At 44.0% G+C, this 16,412-nt stretch overlaps 2 protein-coding genes across 2 annotated transcripts in view; one reads left to right on the top strand and one right to left on the bottom strand.

Annotated features, from left to right (window-relative positions):
• Positions 1–14,639, top strand: part of LOC133839156 (uncharacterized) — a 46,787-nt gene extending 32,148 nt beyond the window's left edge. The window contains 6 exon segments of the mRNA XM_062270511.1: positions 528–859; positions 3,682–4,037; positions 5,166–5,462; positions 7,716–9,990; positions 9,992–10,511; positions 13,239–14,639. Of these exon segments, the coding sequence (XP_062126495.1) occupies positions 528–859; positions 3,682–4,037; positions 5,166–5,462; positions 7,716–9,990; positions 9,992–10,511; positions 13,239–14,365 (4,907 nt within the window). The 3' untranslated portion in view covers positions 14,366–14,639.
• A 190-nt stretch (positions 14,640–14,829) lies between these two features.
• Positions 14,830–16,375, bottom strand: LOC133839158 (WD repeat-containing protein 91). The gene is given in 4 exon segments (XM_062270514.1): positions 14,830–15,516; positions 15,518–15,603; positions 15,659–15,799; positions 15,981–16,375. Coding segments are annotated over 4 exon segments (954 nt in total). The 5' UTR covers positions 16,225–16,375; the 3' UTR covers positions 14,830–15,033.
• Positions 16,376–16,412: the final 37 nt, after the last annotated feature.

The raw sequence follows: 16,412 nt of genomic DNA, 5'->3' as shown, positions 1-16,412 counted from the left end.
GAAAATTCTTTTGCCTATAAAATTATGAATAAATTAAACTAAAATTAATAGAAGAAAAAGAAAAAATTGCCTATAAAAATATGAATAATTTTGACTAATCTTTTAGTAAGATAGAAATTGTAATGAATAGTTAAATTTATGTAAATCGTATTCATTTGATCTTTATCCTAACGATGACTGTCTTCATTCCACTGCAATTTGATGCAGTGAGCGCTTAAATAAAATAATACGCTCAATGTGTCAACTGTGAAAACACTTTAGAGAAGTTGTCACAGCCAAGTGAATCAGCAGCAAGTCACACTCAGACACAATTGCTGTACTTGGAACGAAGTGTGAATAAAACATAGTTCTGTTCTTTTATTATTAATAACGAAAAGTGTGCGAGAAGCACGTGCAGAATGCGATGATAATCCTAAAAAACAGTTTAAGCCATAACTGCAGACAACTTGATGTGCTTTCCTCTTGAGTTTATTTGTGCTCGCAACTAATCTTGTGACTCCATTCTCTTTTTGCTCTTTGTTTTGCAGCTGAAAGCGACCTGCTCACCTTTGCACAACGCAAGCAGCACTTTGATTCGGACAAGTCATTCCAGCAGGAGCTCTTCACCCAGGACTCGCGACCCCACAGCGTCCGACAACTGTACAAGGATGCGGGCAAACAGTTGCTGCTGATGCCCATGGCACCAACAACGCCTCTGCGTTCCGTTTCCTTTAACGGAGATGTCGGAGTTGTCAATGGCGAGGATGTCCTGGATGGTTCCGGTGAAGCGGAGGAGCAATTGTTGTGCTCGGATCTGGACTTTGGGAATGCGAATCGTAAGCTGCGCACGCGCATCGATGCCGAAATCGAAATACGTTTGGTGAGTTACATTATATGTACATTAGCCATGTTTAGTACATGCCACACATGCCTCATGCCACACGTATGCATAAATAATAATCTGCTCCATCCGGAGTTTTGGCCTCAAACCTGAACTCGAAAGCTCGATGGCGGCACCATGTGTGTGGTCTTTGTGGTTGATGTTGTGGCCGTTGTTTCCTGGTATTTGCCAGCTGTGCCAAAGCATCTTCTGCACAGCAAAATGTGCTCCACATAGCCACAACCACACACACACACACACACACACAACTCACGTAGAAACTTTGTCGTTGTCAAACAAGTTGTGGACCACACACAAAGAGAGAGATAGAGAGAGACTGTTGAGGCCTCTGGCTAACGAGAAATCACTTCGACTTGAGTTCAGTTGACTTGAGTTTCAGTTTGGCTTTTAATTGCTGCAACACTGTGACGTCCCACACACACACACACAGACTAAATGAGGATAGGGCCAACATAGAGCAGCGTCTGCTACCAACTGAGAAGTTGCTATCAGAAAATTGCAGTTACTTAATTTCAGCTAACGCGCTTTACCAGTTGTTGTCCCCATTTAGTCGCAGAGAGTTGACAGTCAGCTACAACATCATCATCATCATCATCGTGGGGAACTAAAACTCCATCATCATCGTCGCCGAACGTTGTCTTTCCTTGTTTATCCATGCCATTAGATAAGCTGGCAAAGACAAACAGCCAGTGGCAACGGCGACTTTCCTGTTCGGCAGCTAGCCAAAACTTGTTTTTTAGGCTAAAAGCGACAACTGAGTTGATGCTGCCTGCTTCGTGTTGCTGTTGTTGTTGGCCATAAGTCAGAGGAGCCAATGTTACTGGCTGCCAATAACCGTAACTGGCGACGTCTTTGTCGTCTGCCTCTCTTAATTGAATGACTTTTTTTTAATCCTTTTCGCATTGCGTTTGACATTAGGCGTTCCACTTGGACGCATCCCAACACAACAGAGAAGAGTTCTCTTTCTCGATCTCTTTCTCTTTCTCTTGGTTATCCAACAGTCACATTAGCGCATTGCGGTTTATTGCTTATGGCCACAAGATGTTCTTCTTGTTGTCCACACAGAGTCAGTCTCTTTCTTAGTCTCAAAGTTTTTGCTTTGCCTTCTGGCTGAAAAGCCACATTGAATTACATTTTATTGCGTATATGGAAAGACATTTATGTGCAAATATTTTATCATTGAAACTTGGCCAATCGGCTGCCTATTCAATTGAACCCAAACAAAGAGCCGCCGAACCGTAAACAACAACAATACATATTGGCAGCTAGACAGGATTTTGAACACTGGTTCACAGCTTATTGAAACTGCCAATTGTGACCTTTGTAAACAAGGGAAAAGAAAGAAGAAATGAAATTAAAAGATTAGTTTGAAGGAAAAGGGAAATTGAGAATGACGTGAAAAGTAGTCATCAATTAAAGGATTAGGAAAAGGCAAAGAAAACATCTTAAATTCGTTGAATGAATTGAAATTGTAGTAAAACAAGTTCTTATTCAACTTAAAAGTTTTAAAATTAAAAATGAAATAGAAACATAAAAGCTAATTTTAGTTTCAAATAAAATAATAAAAACTTTAACTAGATTTCTTTCCTTCGACAATGTAAATCATAAACTTTCTTAAGAAATGTAAAGAAAACGGATTAAAGAAGTCAGATTTTTTTAATTTTCAATCGGTCTCAAATAAGCAAATTTGATAAAGAAATCAAATAGTATTCCAACTTTTAATAATCAATATTAAACAGTGATAAAGAAGAGAACATTTTACCAAGAATTATTTTCCATCAACAATATAGAAAACGGAATACTAAATGGTGATCAACAGATGAACATTTCAGTGCTCTAAGTAATAGAGAAAAAAATAGAGTGTGGTCGTAAAAGCAAATTAAGTGCAATCAAACAAAATTACTGCAAAGCAAATAAAGTCATAGATTCAATTGAAAGTAAACATTTTAAAGCAACAAATTGCTTAAGCTTTTCCATAATTACAAAAGAAAGCATAAATAAATAAATAGAAGAGGTCACTTTGGCCCCACTGTGGCTGTGGTCCAAAGGCCAATGTTTAGCCAGTGAAAATGAAGCTCAAGTGATTTTTATGTAATTTTTCAGACTTTCGTATGTATGTGTGAGTGTGTGTGTTTGGGGTTACTCCAAGTCGACTCTCCCTCTGCCAATCCCCAGCAAAACATAACTTTCAATTGCTACAAATTTTAATGGTCAAACCCAAAAAAAAAATACGAAAGAAAAAATCAATGAAAACGATTGCGCTCTTTGCTTAGCGTTCATTGATTCAGCCTAAATAGAGAACTGAAAATTTGGGAAAATTTATAGAATTGAATTTGCTGTATTTGATTGCTTTTAATTAGACTGATTGAATTTCGAAGGCGAATTGAGCGTGATTCGAAGTGAAGGAAACGCGTGTTTTCGATGTTGTCTATCTAAAAGAAAATCGCGTGAGTTGTTCACATTTTTGCTGACCAGGCTAAAACCAGCGAGTCAACGTGGCTGTCTGACAAATGTTTGCGCAAACACAAAAAAAAAAAAAAAACAAAAAAAAAAAAGACAGAAAACACAAATACCCAAAGTCCAATTCATATTTTTTCAGCATGTGGCATAAAAAAAATAAATGGGATGCGTGACAGGATTGCCTTGAGGCCAATTAAGGATGTGTTTGCGTGTGTGTGTGTGAGAGGAGGCACAACATGTTTTTGCATGTCCACTTTTGGGCAAACTGCTAATTAAATAAATGACTTGACGCTAAAAATTTTTCTTGTTTTCGTTTTATTTTGTTTTACCCTTTTTTGCAGCCCGCTGCCATCGAGGATTTGCGGAAATGGACATCCAGCGAGGCTCTGGGTGATGTCACGGTTACGCCCGATTGCATGCACCATGTGGACACATCGATCTGCACATCGCTGGTCATTGGCGACAATGGCATCCTGACGCCCGCTCTTTCTCCGTCCGTCCTCTCTGCCGACGCCCTCGACGCCCAATATGCGATTAACATTAGCCAAGCGGCGGACAGCAGTTCGCATCATCATCATCACCATCATCATAATCATCATCAGCAGCAGTTGCTGTTGCCGAACGATATCAATAAAGATGTGCCTTTGAATCATCGACTGCCTTCACCCGAGGAACAAACCAAAATAATTGCCTTAAAGTAAGTTCGACAGTCACTGTCACCGTTTAACAAGCATTGTCAACTTTCATTAGCTGGACTGTTTGACAGTTTGGCATGCACTGTCGCCGCCCATTAGCTGCAGTGTCAACGCCACCCACACATTTTCGTATGCTAATTTTATTTAAAACTTCATTTTTATTGGCGTTTCATGTAAATTGCCACACTACGTTCAGTTTTTTTTTCTGCGCTCTTTTGTTTGTTTTTGTTTGCCGGGCGGCGCACACAAAAAACAAGTCAGTAATATTATTATTATTTACACTAAAGTGCGACGTACTTGAAACGGGTAACTGGACTTTGACACGCAGTTTGTAAGCCACTTTAGAGCACGATGAACAACAGTTACAAATGCTCCGCTTATTATGCTCGATACAAGATAGCGATAATTATCGATAATTTCTAGCACTAGTTGAAATGAACAGCAAGTGGTTCGTTCAGTTGTTCTACTAGTTCACTGTTATTCACTGCACTGGTTCAAGTGAACGCCAAGTGATTCATGCAATTGTTCTTTTAGTTCACAAACTGTAATTGTAACTGGCTCCACTACAGTTTTCAATACAACCCACAATTTCAGTAAGTTTATTTATTAAAGAGCATTACAAATTCGTGTTCGGTATCTGCAGTGACCCGTTGCTTGTTTTAATTTGATTCAATGTTTTGGCCTTTTGTTTGTAATGTGGCGCGCAATGCGACGCAATCAGTAACCACAGCGTAACAACTGGAAAAAAAGAAGAAAAAAACTTTAATTCAATTGCGTATTACATAAATTTACATTGCGACCGCGCACAATTATGCAAGTGTCGTTGAAGACCGCGCCACGCCCACTTTTGCGCCCCATGGCGACCCCATGATGGCCATGGCTCATTTGTTTAATGTTTCCCAAAATGGAACAGCAAACGGGCAAAGAGATAAACATGCGGACAGACAGAGGGACAGTTTGACAGCCATTGTTAACGCTCCATTGAATTTGAAGCGCAAATGTTTGGTTTGCATTAAAGCGTGAACGAAAAGCTGTCGCAGGGAGGGGGGAAAAACCACAAAATGCACTTTAAAAAGCACGAAAATATTGTGGCCAATAACTAATAAAAAATTATGACTTTGCCTTTGCAGATACCCCGCCGAAGTGATCTCGGTCAACACATCCGGCAAGCATTTCCAACGCATGTGCGCAGCTCGCAAATCCACCACTGGCTGCTATGCGGGCGGAGCTGGCTCCACTGCCAATGGAGCTGTCTCCACTCCCAGCACCAGCGGCGGCAGCCCGGAGGATAATCAAAGCGAGGCCAACAATCTCGATGACAACGTTCAGACAGTCAGCAGGCGATCGAGGTCGAGAAAGGTGCGGGGCAAGCGTCGGAATACGATAGCGGGCATTGATCAGAAGGAGATACAAGACGCTGCTAATGGGTATGTACACAGTTTTTGTCGATTTGTCTATGTTTATTTTTCCAAAACTGTATTTATTTTTTAACACTTTTATTTCGTTGCCAATTTGCAAATGCAAAGCTCGTTTGCAGTGGCTCTCAAACTGTACATAAAGCATACTGAGACCTCTCTAGCAGTCTCGCTGTCTCTGTCACTCTCTATCTATCTATCTCTCCCTCTCTACATAGAACCACAAATACATGATCATGTATCAAATTGCATTTAAACTATGTGAAACTCGAACAAAATTTATTAGCTGCCTAAATTTGTTATGCTGTTTAGTATTTGAAAATCGATTTTTTTAGTCTTTTTTAGCGCAAACTGTATAAATTCGTGTCTTGTTGTAAATTACAATTTTATTTGTTTTTTGTTTTTTTTTTTTACTGATTGATTGATTATGTAATTAACTCGTATTGTTTGCCAAGTTTAGCTGCAGCACAACGCATGACTCAAAAATATAAATAAATTCCAAAATTTAAAACTGAATGTTGTATAAAAATTGTAATAGATGAGAAAAAAAAGCGCCATATAATCTGTGTAAATAATCTAATTAATTGTTGTTTGTGTCTGGCAAATTGATAATTATACTTAGCTTTGTTTAAACAAAACGCAAGCAAGCAACGTTGATTTCTTTTCCAGCTAAAGCAAATTGAAATTTTGGCAGCGAAAACAATTGCGAAACGCCTAAAAACCAAAACAAAGAACAGCCTAACAAATTACTCAAACTACACACACACACACACTCATACAGACAACATACCTCACACACACACACACTGAACATACACTCAACACATACGCATGTGCATCTCGATACATTGCTTCGCCATCTACAATTTATCATCCATAAGCAATTCATTCATATTCGAGACATTCACCTCATGCACTCTCAGCCAAGTTACGAACCACCTACACGTACCGACGTTGGCAACATTTGTTGCTAGCTGTCATGTTGCTGAGCAACATATTGCTCATATCGCCCACTCTGCTCTCCTGCGCTTCATCATCAGCATAAATCAGGCGTGTGCAGGCAACGTAGGATTTTTGCCAACTAGAACAATAACAACAACAACAAAAAGAATTTGCCATTTCGTGCTTCTTTTGTGCATTTGGCTGACGCCTTTTGCTTAAAAGTTGCATAAATCTTATTTGTTGGTTTTCCTTTTCGTTTTTTTCTTTTTTTTTGGCGTCGTCTGCCCACAAATCCGATGCGAATGCGACGTCGTCGTCATTCCATTTCACTGCGTTTTATGTGCAACATGAGACTGCACACGCACACACACACAGGCAATGTATGAATGTATGTGTGTATATGTGCCAATGCTGTTCGATATCTGTGCGATCAGCACTATACTCTGAAACCGAGTCGTTTAATGCAAAGCAGGCCAAATTCTACTCGAACTGAACCCAATTTGCCATTTTTGTGTAATACGAGGGCTGCTTTAGGAGTTGCCCCATTCTCAGATTTCCTGATGTGAAAGCACAATTTTCCATTTACAAAATTTAACGTCTGGTTGAGTTTTGCTTGACTTTTCTAGCTGCCCTGCAATGTTATGCATTTGCATGCGAGCAATGTGTTTGTGTGTCATTCATTATTGAATATTGTTGACCCCAGAATGCCCAAGAAATGAATGAAAAGCGTTGCTTATCAACCAGACAGACAGACAGAAAGAGAGCTAAAGCACATGGCTGCATCTATGTCTCGCTCTCTGTCTCACTCTAACTTATTTGTTATGCATGCAGTCGCTCTCCCCCCAACTACAGGCGCCATCTGTTGTGGAGTGGGAGCACTCAAATGTAGATGTTGTAATCGGCTTTTTGAAAAAAAGGCAACGCAGCGAATTAAACTTTGAACTGCGCCATTAATTAAACTACATTTTCGCCCCTCGACTGAAATTGAGCAGAAACACAGCAATAGAGAAATATTCGAAAATATAAAATCGTCCAAAAATCACGCACAATAGTTTTTATAGATTGGCAAATCACACACTCTATAGTTCTCTCTCTTTCACTCTATTTCTATCTGTCTCTCTCTCTTTCTCTGCTAACCAATCTCGCACTCTCATCTTCATCAAGTACAAACCTTACAATTTTGCTAACCAATTGCCAAACATGTATATTTTCTTTTTTATGTTTTCCAACAACAACAACATTCATCACAACAACAACAACAACTCCAACAACAAACACATCAACAACAACAACAAATTATATAATTTTCCTTCCCCCCAAAAGCAATGCAACAAAGCAGACGCCTTCGGCTGCCACATCGCCAGCGCCTGTTGCAACAACAAGCAGCGCTGTGGATGCCACACGGAAATCGAAGAAATTCGGACGCAGCAAGTCGAGCGATCTCTTAAAAAAGGAATCTGTTGCCTTGCCCTACGACAAAGGCAAGAACACGCTGACACGCCTCAATTCGCTGAAACAATGGGGCAGGAATCGTTTCAAGTTTATGCAACGCAATGGCAACGACGCCGAGTCGAGTCAGTTGGACACCAGCGGATGCAGTTCGCAGCACAGCAGCAGCATAGAGAAGTCCGATTTGCAGAGCAGCCACAGCAGCCACAAGAGCAACCATTGCTCCTTGCCAGCGCCTGGCAGCGGCGTCAGCGGAACTCAAGGCAAATCGAAAACGCGCGACATTGATGATGAGTGCGTGGTGCACGATCTGATTGCCCAGAAGAGTGAATCACGGTTTTCGCACGAACGAAAACCCTCGTATTCCTCATCCGAGAAGAGCATGAGCGTCTCCAGCAGCGGCCAGCTGCGTGGCAAGCTGCAACTCTCCTCGCTCACAGCGGCCGCGCAGGTGAAGATGCGTGAGACGGCAACTTTGAATCGCCAGCGACGCAATTTGCATCGCTTGGATGCCGCAGGCAAGGAGGAGCAACCGCATTCCTCCAGCGGCAACTGGAGTGCCAGCTCGGAATCGGGACGTGCCTCGATTGGCAGCGAGATCACCATGCAACCCAAGTCGAGTGCATCGAACACCTCGTTGAATGTGTCCAGCTTCCAGCCGTGCAGCAGCAGCGGACCACCTTCCTCCATGTTGAGCAGGAGACGCTTCCTCAACACCTCCGCCTCTAGCAGCGTGACAAGCGAGGGAACCGCCACACCCGAGTTGCAAGCGGATGCCGGCGCTTATCCCAATCATCTGGATGATGAGACGAGCTCAGCGTATAGCTGCGACACCGAAGGTTACTACACCTCGTTCCACATGGACAGCGGACTGCGCACCCTCAAAGAGGAGGAGCCACCGATGACGCCCCTGCAGCAGAGTCTGCACACCAGCAGCTATTCCTTTGGCAGTCAATCGAATCAGACGGTGTTGAATGCAGAGAACGAATACGAACTCTATGGACGTGGTTCCACCTCGACCACAACGAGCTCGGCGGGCACAGTTTGCACCACGCTGATGCTGAATGCGGTGAACTGCGTCACAGGACCGGATGTGCCGGAGCGAAGCAGTTCGCTGGGCAAGCACAGCCAAAGTCAGAGCAATAGTGCGAGCAGCAGCACGCTGGAGCGCAGCTACAGCAGCAGCACAATTGGCAGCACCTTGGAGCGCACGGGCACGATTAAGAGGAACTTGAAGATGTCCAACGGCGGCGAGGAATCGTTGCAGCAGCAACAGCAGCAGGATGAACAACGTTCAGCCTTGCCTTTGCCCCAAGACTTGGAGTACTCGGAGTGCTCGGATCTTGAGGGTGTGGAACGCATTGAACGCATCAAGCAAAAGACCACAATCAATGCCAAGCGCATTCCTTCGATGTGCATCATTACACCAACCACCAGCGACGATGATGAGCATCAATCGCAGACATCGGAAACGGAAGCGGAACGCACGTTAACCAACCTACAAGTGGATGTGGATTCAGAGTGTGAAACCCCGCTAAGTGCAGCCGAGTTAACGCCCACAAACAGCAGCAGTAGCAAAGATCACAACCTCAACGAACTTAAGCAGACGCCGACAAAAGCTTTGGGCAGCATGTTTGAAAAGCTGCGCGTTGTGCTGCCGCTGGGCAAAAGCTCATCGCCTGTTAAACCCGCTGCAGCGAGTGCTGTGGACGATGATAAGCTCTACGACTTGGCTGGCGAATACGTGACCATAGCAGACATTAGCAACAACAACAATAATAATAATAACAACAGTAAGCATTTGCGGTACAATAAGCGAGGTGGCGCCAAAGGGCAAGCAGCGGCTAGTAGCGGCAACATGGCCATTTACTATTCCAATGACATAGTTCGACGGGGGTTAAAGCAACCCTTGTGCTCCGAGTATGTGTCGCTCAACGAGCTGCCACAGCATTTGCAACGTCCACAGCCGAAGCAGCAGCCACAAGCCGAGGCATGCGCAGAACAAGAGCAGCTGCTGTCTGCCACACAACAACAACAGCAGCAGCAGCCGACAGAGAGTTGCAACAGTGTGCCCATGTACGCAGAGATCAGCGAGTTGCGAGAGGAGAAATCACTGCTCGGGCAGCGTCGGGTGCGCACGAATGCCGAGGGGACGCATCATCTACGATTCGGACAGTTTGAAGCGACGCAAGGGAGCACACACCACCTTTGCACCTGGGCCGTATGTGAAGGAAACCGAAAGTGCCCTACAACACAGCAGCAACGGCAGCGGCAGCGGCAGTGCAACACGAGAGCTTGCCACGGGCGAAAGTGCAACCAGCAACGCCACAAAAAGCGCCAAATTATTATTGTTAAACAGCGGGCAATCAGCCAATCGTAAAGTGGCCAATGTGCGTCCCATAGTTTCCAAATCGCCGCTTAGCAAAACGCCCCCGACAATGGCAACGTATCAACAGCAACAACAACCACAGTCCGTGAACAATTATCAGGAACAAAAGCAGTTGCTGGCCAACAACACGAATCCTTTCTACGAGACAATTTCGGGAGGAAGCAGCAACAACATGATGATGGCATCGCCTTCAAGCAAATCGAATTCATCCACGGGCAGCACGGCAACCAACAGCTCATCCTCGACAGCGACCACAGCGTCGGCGAATTCAGCGGAAGAAGGTAAGAATTGTTTGCCACAAGAGCAGCAACAACAACTACAGCCAGAACAACAACAACTAGAACTAGAACAACAACAGCAGCAACAGCGACAACAGCAAAACCATTTTAATATTAATAATAATGATACTGCTTTAACGCACCCAAGCAACCCCAATTCCTGCTCTACTGCTATTGTAAATAATACGCTACTACACAACACTACTACTACCACAGCAACAGCAACAACACAAGTTGCAACAACAACAAGGAACATTAACAACGACAGCAAAGAGCGCTCCAATTTGCTGCTGAGCAAGTCAAAATTCGCATCAATGGGCAGCATTTCAAGTGTACAGTCTCCGCATCCCCCCAACGTAGCTGAATCGAGGGTGGCAGATTCTGCTGCTGCCACAAACAGGCATCCCCCACAGTTGCTGCCACCACCGTTGCCGCCTCGAACGAAAGTAAATGGCATTAAAGCACAGCCAACTTTGGGGGAGCAGCAGGCAGCAGCAGTCGTTGCTTTATCGATTGACCCAATTGCTGCAACGCAGTTTTCCATTTCAAATGCAACTGTCACCTCCTCTCCCTCTCCCTCCGCCTGTCCCTCTCCCTCCTCTCTTGTACCTGGCAAAACTCGCGCTGGCGCGCTGAAGCGCAACAACAGCTATAGGCTGGCCAACGATGAGCTGAAGCTGGACATGAATAAGGAGAATTTCGGGGGCAGTGCATTGCCCTCAGCTCTGCCACTGCAACATGCAACAAGTTCGCTCAAATTGCGCAACCACAACAAGCTGCAGTTGCTGCACTCTCCCAATTCGAGCAACAACTCTTCGGCCAAAATAGCCAAATCCTTTGAGCGGCTAGTCGATGAATTCTCCCTATCGACCACATGCATTGATTCCTCCTATTTGCGCAACAAATCGCTCGAGAATTTCGATGACTCAGCCGCTCTAATGGAGCCGGAGCTGAAGTTGCAGCCAGACAACGTTATTGCCCCAGACAATGACGTGCAGTCTGCGCCAGTCAACAACTCCGAAGAGGATGAGGCGGAGGAGGAGGAGGAAGACGATGAGGAAATGCTTTCGACGACGACCACACCTCATCAACGTTACCACAAGTCCTTTGTTGAAAGCGTCTTGCTGCGTCCCTTTAAAATCATTCTGCCCAATGAGGATAACGGGGCGCGTCGCCAGCGCATTTTGCAAAAGTTTGAGGTAACTGAGATCTGGTAAATGTCTCGAGTCTCTCTAGACTCATTAACTTGTCTTTAACTTGACCTTTTACTAAAAATAAAAACCCACACGTTGCTGCAAGTGTGCATCTCGAGCGAGTGCATTGTCTTTGTGCATCCCTCAGTTTGTGTTAAGGAGCGCTCCTTACCTTAGAACGTGTTCAATGGGCTAGTGGTTGCCCCAAGGAAGTGCAGCTCCCCTTCTTCTACCAGCTCAGGTTCAACTACCTTAACTAACAGCAGCCAGGCATATGCCGCAGCCAACTTAACATGGCAAATCAAAAGCAACCACTTCCTAGCTTTCCTTTACTGCACATATGAATAGTGCAAAGCTGCATAAATATTCATAGCGCAGCCAAGTTAACAATGCTCACAATGCTGCCAAATTACAAGCTATTTCCCTCTAGCTATTCATAGCGCAGCCAACTTAACAAGGCAAACAGTGCTGCCAATTGAGCTGCCTTTATTCCCAGTTCCCTTGTACACTTGAAATGCGGCCCTTTAAATAAATAATTTAATTAATTTGCACCAACTCTGTTACTAACGTTTGTTCGCTCGTTGTGCCAATTTAACAGTTTTTAATCAACTTTTGTTTTAAGTGCAAATAATTCTTGTTTTAATGCCCTTTGTTCTTAACAAAATGCACTAATAATTAGTTAAGTGTTATGTGTAATTAATTGTGTTTTGTCAACTTGATATTCTTAACTGTAACTAATTTGTACAACTAAGTTTTATTTAACAACAACAACAACAAACATATATGTGTATTGTAAATTCTGTAAAGTTTTTTGCACCGTTTCCATGTTTTATGTTTTAAGTTTTTTGCAGTATTTGACGCTAATTTTTCAAAAAGTAAACAAAAAAGGGAGTGCAAAAAACTTCGATTGCATAATTTATGTTATATGTATATGTATGTGTGTGTCTGTTATGTATGCATGTGTAGTGGTAGTTTTTTGCACCCCAAAATTCCCCCAAACTAACAAAAAAGTAATTTTGAAAAGTTAGCGCAAATGCAGTAACAATTTAAGTAAGTTCCTATGCCTAATGTAGAAAGAAGAAGAAAAGTACTTAAGTTCAAAAGCACATTCCATACCACCGATCGTAAGTAAGCACAAATTGAGTAAAGCAAAAAAAGAAATAAAAAAAATCCTATGAAAAACGCATCCAAAAGTCATTGTATCATAAAAACCACCCATCGCATAACCATTGTTGGGCTAAGGGGCAACAAGAACAACAACAACAAGAGCACCTCCTCCATCCATTCAGCACCCAGCACCATTTGTATTATAGCCACATAACTCCCCACTCATCATAAATGCACCCAAAGGTAAAAGACTGAACAGACTTCTCAGGTATGTAAAGCCAACATTATTAGCTGCTAGCTGGCATGCTTTTGAAACCTCCTTGAGTTGACTTCCTTACTAAACAAAAATAAATTAATAAATCACTTGCTTATTTCCCTTAAATATAAATAAATTGAATCTAAACATTGTCAATCACATTTCTTTTTGCAGGGTATCAACGTTTCTCTAATATCTATGAGCAAGTGCTGCCAAGTGCAACGTTGAAGAACGCACCGCTCCCCACAGCAGATGCCACGCCCTTCTCGCGCAACGCCCCCGTCTACTGGACACTGCAGAATCGTCGCAGCAACCAAGCGAAGGCAGCAGCCGCAGGAGCATTGCCCGGCGGCAATGTGACCACGTGCCGTGATGATCTCTATGCCACGCCCATACGACGAGCGGATCGCTTGGCCCGTGCAGCCGCCTCCAATGGCGATGCAGGCGGTCGCAGCAACATATCGCCCATTGTGCCAAGGAATGGCAACGGCAGCTTCCTCACCTCAACGCCCACACGCGACTCCAATGCCTCGGAGAATGTGCCTCCGATGAAGCAGCCGGCACGCAACTGGAGCCAGGATGATGCTCCAGAGCGTTTGGGCACCTGTGCCGATCGCATTGGTCAGAGCAAGACAACGCTGATGGACTTTAAGAAGTTGCTGCTGGCCAAATCGGCCAAGACGAGTCCCGTGCAGCGGAAAGTCTCAGCCGTGGAGCTGCTGAAGAAGGCGCCAGCTGGCAGCAACAATGCGCCGGCGGCGTTGAGCCAAAAGCCAAGCCAAACATCGACGCCTGGTGCGTCGAAGCCAACAGCGTTGAACTCCAGCTTGAAGCTGCTCGACTTGAGCGGTTCGCCAAAGACGTTTGCCAATCGCCGAATGCTTCGCCAGGGACAATTCGGCTCACCCTCGAAGACTTTTGCCCCCAAGATTCGAAGCAACAGCGCCGCAGCCGTTGCCTCCGTTGTGCCACGCACGGACATCATGTCCAGCACTATACTGGAGGCCAACAGCGAGGAGGATCACTCCAACAACAGCGGAGGATCACGTGCCAGCCTCGAGGCAGCGAATGAAACTGCTGCTCGCACTGTGGCCAGCACAACAAGTCCCAGTTCGGTGGCTGTTTCCAGTTTCGATTTGAAGCGCAATTTCTTTCTGCAAACGGAGGAGAACAATTTCATGCGCGGCGAGCTGAAGCCGAGCTTTGGCAGGACTAATGGAGCAGCTGGCAACGTGGAGAGCAACAACAAGTTTGTGAACGCAGCGAGTGCATCGTTGCCGGCCTTCGAGACGGCGCTGTAAGAGAATCGTGCGGGTCAAACCCGTCGAGAGAGATGAGTGGAGATGGTCATCAATATACATTAAACAAAAAAAATACATATGCATACATACATAATGATACCACTTACTATAACTATAGATCTATTCCATAAGCAAAAGTAACGATAACGAGTTAAGCAATCCCCCCAACAAATTCGTATCCGAATTCGAGACTTCAAAACCCACACAAAAAACAAAAAAAAATCGACGCTGAAAAAACGCATTTACTTATAGATATGAATATAAATGAATTAAATGCCAAGTCAAAATCGAAGCTACTTTATGCAAAAATCGTAATTATACACATGCTATATACTATATATAGTACATATGGAATGCAATTATACAATTACAATTATATACCTAATGAAATATACAATAAATTGTGTATTTTTTTTAAATTGTGTGCCGCTTGTATTTTGTATAGACCGAAAAGTGGAGAGAGCTCTAGAGGTACTATTTTATACACGAATCGTCAACATACAACAACATATTTATTTTGTAATTTTACGTTATTTATTGCAATTAAATAATACCTTACACGCATTTTGCTCTTTTATTTTATTTTGTACGTCTTTTTGCTTTTAAGAGGAAGCGCAAATAAATAAAAACTAAAAGAACTATTTCCCAAAACAGACTTGGTTTTCTATTTATATCCAACTGCGTCCCACGCTGCCAGAGCGACGTTTGCTCGACGATTTGTCGCCGACGCCATTGTTATCCTTGCGGGCCAGCACAGGAGAGCTGCCGGAGCCAATGTTGCGTATGAGTAATTTTAGGCCACGTGCCTGGGCATCGCTCGCTTGAGCCACGCTATTCGCCTCGGAGGCAATAATACAAAAGTCATCCACAATGTGACCTGGTGGACTGATGTCAAAGGGCAGAATGTCGCTCAGACTCTGCAGTTGTCGATGATACGAGCTGCGACGTCGAGCGCTGCTTGTCTCGCCGCTGAGATTCTGTGATGAGCTGGCCGCCTGCTGTTGTTGTTGTTCCTGCTGCAGTTGCAACAGTCGCGCACGCAGCCTTGTGTTATCATCCTGCAGCCGTTGCATGTGCGCCGCCTCTTGCTCGGCGCGCACAAAACTGGGCTGTGGCAGGCATTGATAGACTGTGGTCAGGAAATTGCGCAAAGGAAAGCAGCAGCGTATCCTGCCACGGCTTGGTAAAGAAGAGCGTAAATGTGGGCGATTCTTCCGCGTTGCGGCAGAAGGGGAAAACTGCAATTAGATAGATTCGTTATTTGTGATTCAAGATGAATAGAGTTTAGCTTACAGAACCAATCTTTCCACTCGCTTTGCTGCTGCAGCTCGGCGGCTAATTTATTGAAGAACTCGGATATCTTGTCAGTCCTGTTATTGCTATATGCAGTTACCAAATAGTATTTGAGTAGACTGTTCTCCAGCTTTTTGACAGCTGCAAAAGGAAAGAAGAATCATGAATACCGAATTGGAGGTAACCGAGAAATTGAAACAGGACAAGAGTGTTGACTACCGACACCAACAAAGTACAACAAGAGTCAGCTTCATTGTCCGCAGAACAAATGCAGCTAGGGACTTCAGTTTTAGGCGAAAGCTTTAAATCATTTTGGACTTACCCACAGCATAAGTGTGATCCAGCTTGCTGAACAGATTGTTGTCCAGATGCAGCCACAGACTGCGAACAGCTGTCAAATCAGATCCCTGAATGGCAGCGTTGAAATGTTCAATTAAACGCTCGGCACGAAAATGTTGATCCTTCTCATTCCGTTGCTCCACATCGAGTGCTTTGAGTGTGTTTGAATAGCCTCGAAACACCAAATACTCCCGCAGCATGCTATCAACAAAAGCAACCTGTGCCATTTTATGCACAAAGACAGCACACACTTTCCAGTCTCACAGTAACTCTTAGTAGTAATTTTTGTGTATTTTCAATAGCACTTCTTGTACGTTTTTTTTTCTTTGCATACAAGCCTATCGACAAATTTGATGTTTGCGGCGAACAACACAACGTACAGGGTGTGGAGTGATTAATGAATTCGCCGCATTTT

This window comes from Drosophila sulfurigaster, chromosome 2R (genome assembly GCF_023558435.1).
Source record: "Drosophila sulfurigaster albostrigata strain 15112-1811.04 chromosome 2R, ASM2355843v2, whole genome shotgun sequence".
Lineage (NCBI taxonomy): Eukaryota > Metazoa > Arthropoda > Insecta > Diptera > Drosophilidae > Drosophila > Drosophila sulfurigaster.
Note: the sequence above shows the minus strand (reverse complement) of the source record. Positions and strands in the feature narration are given on the sequence as shown.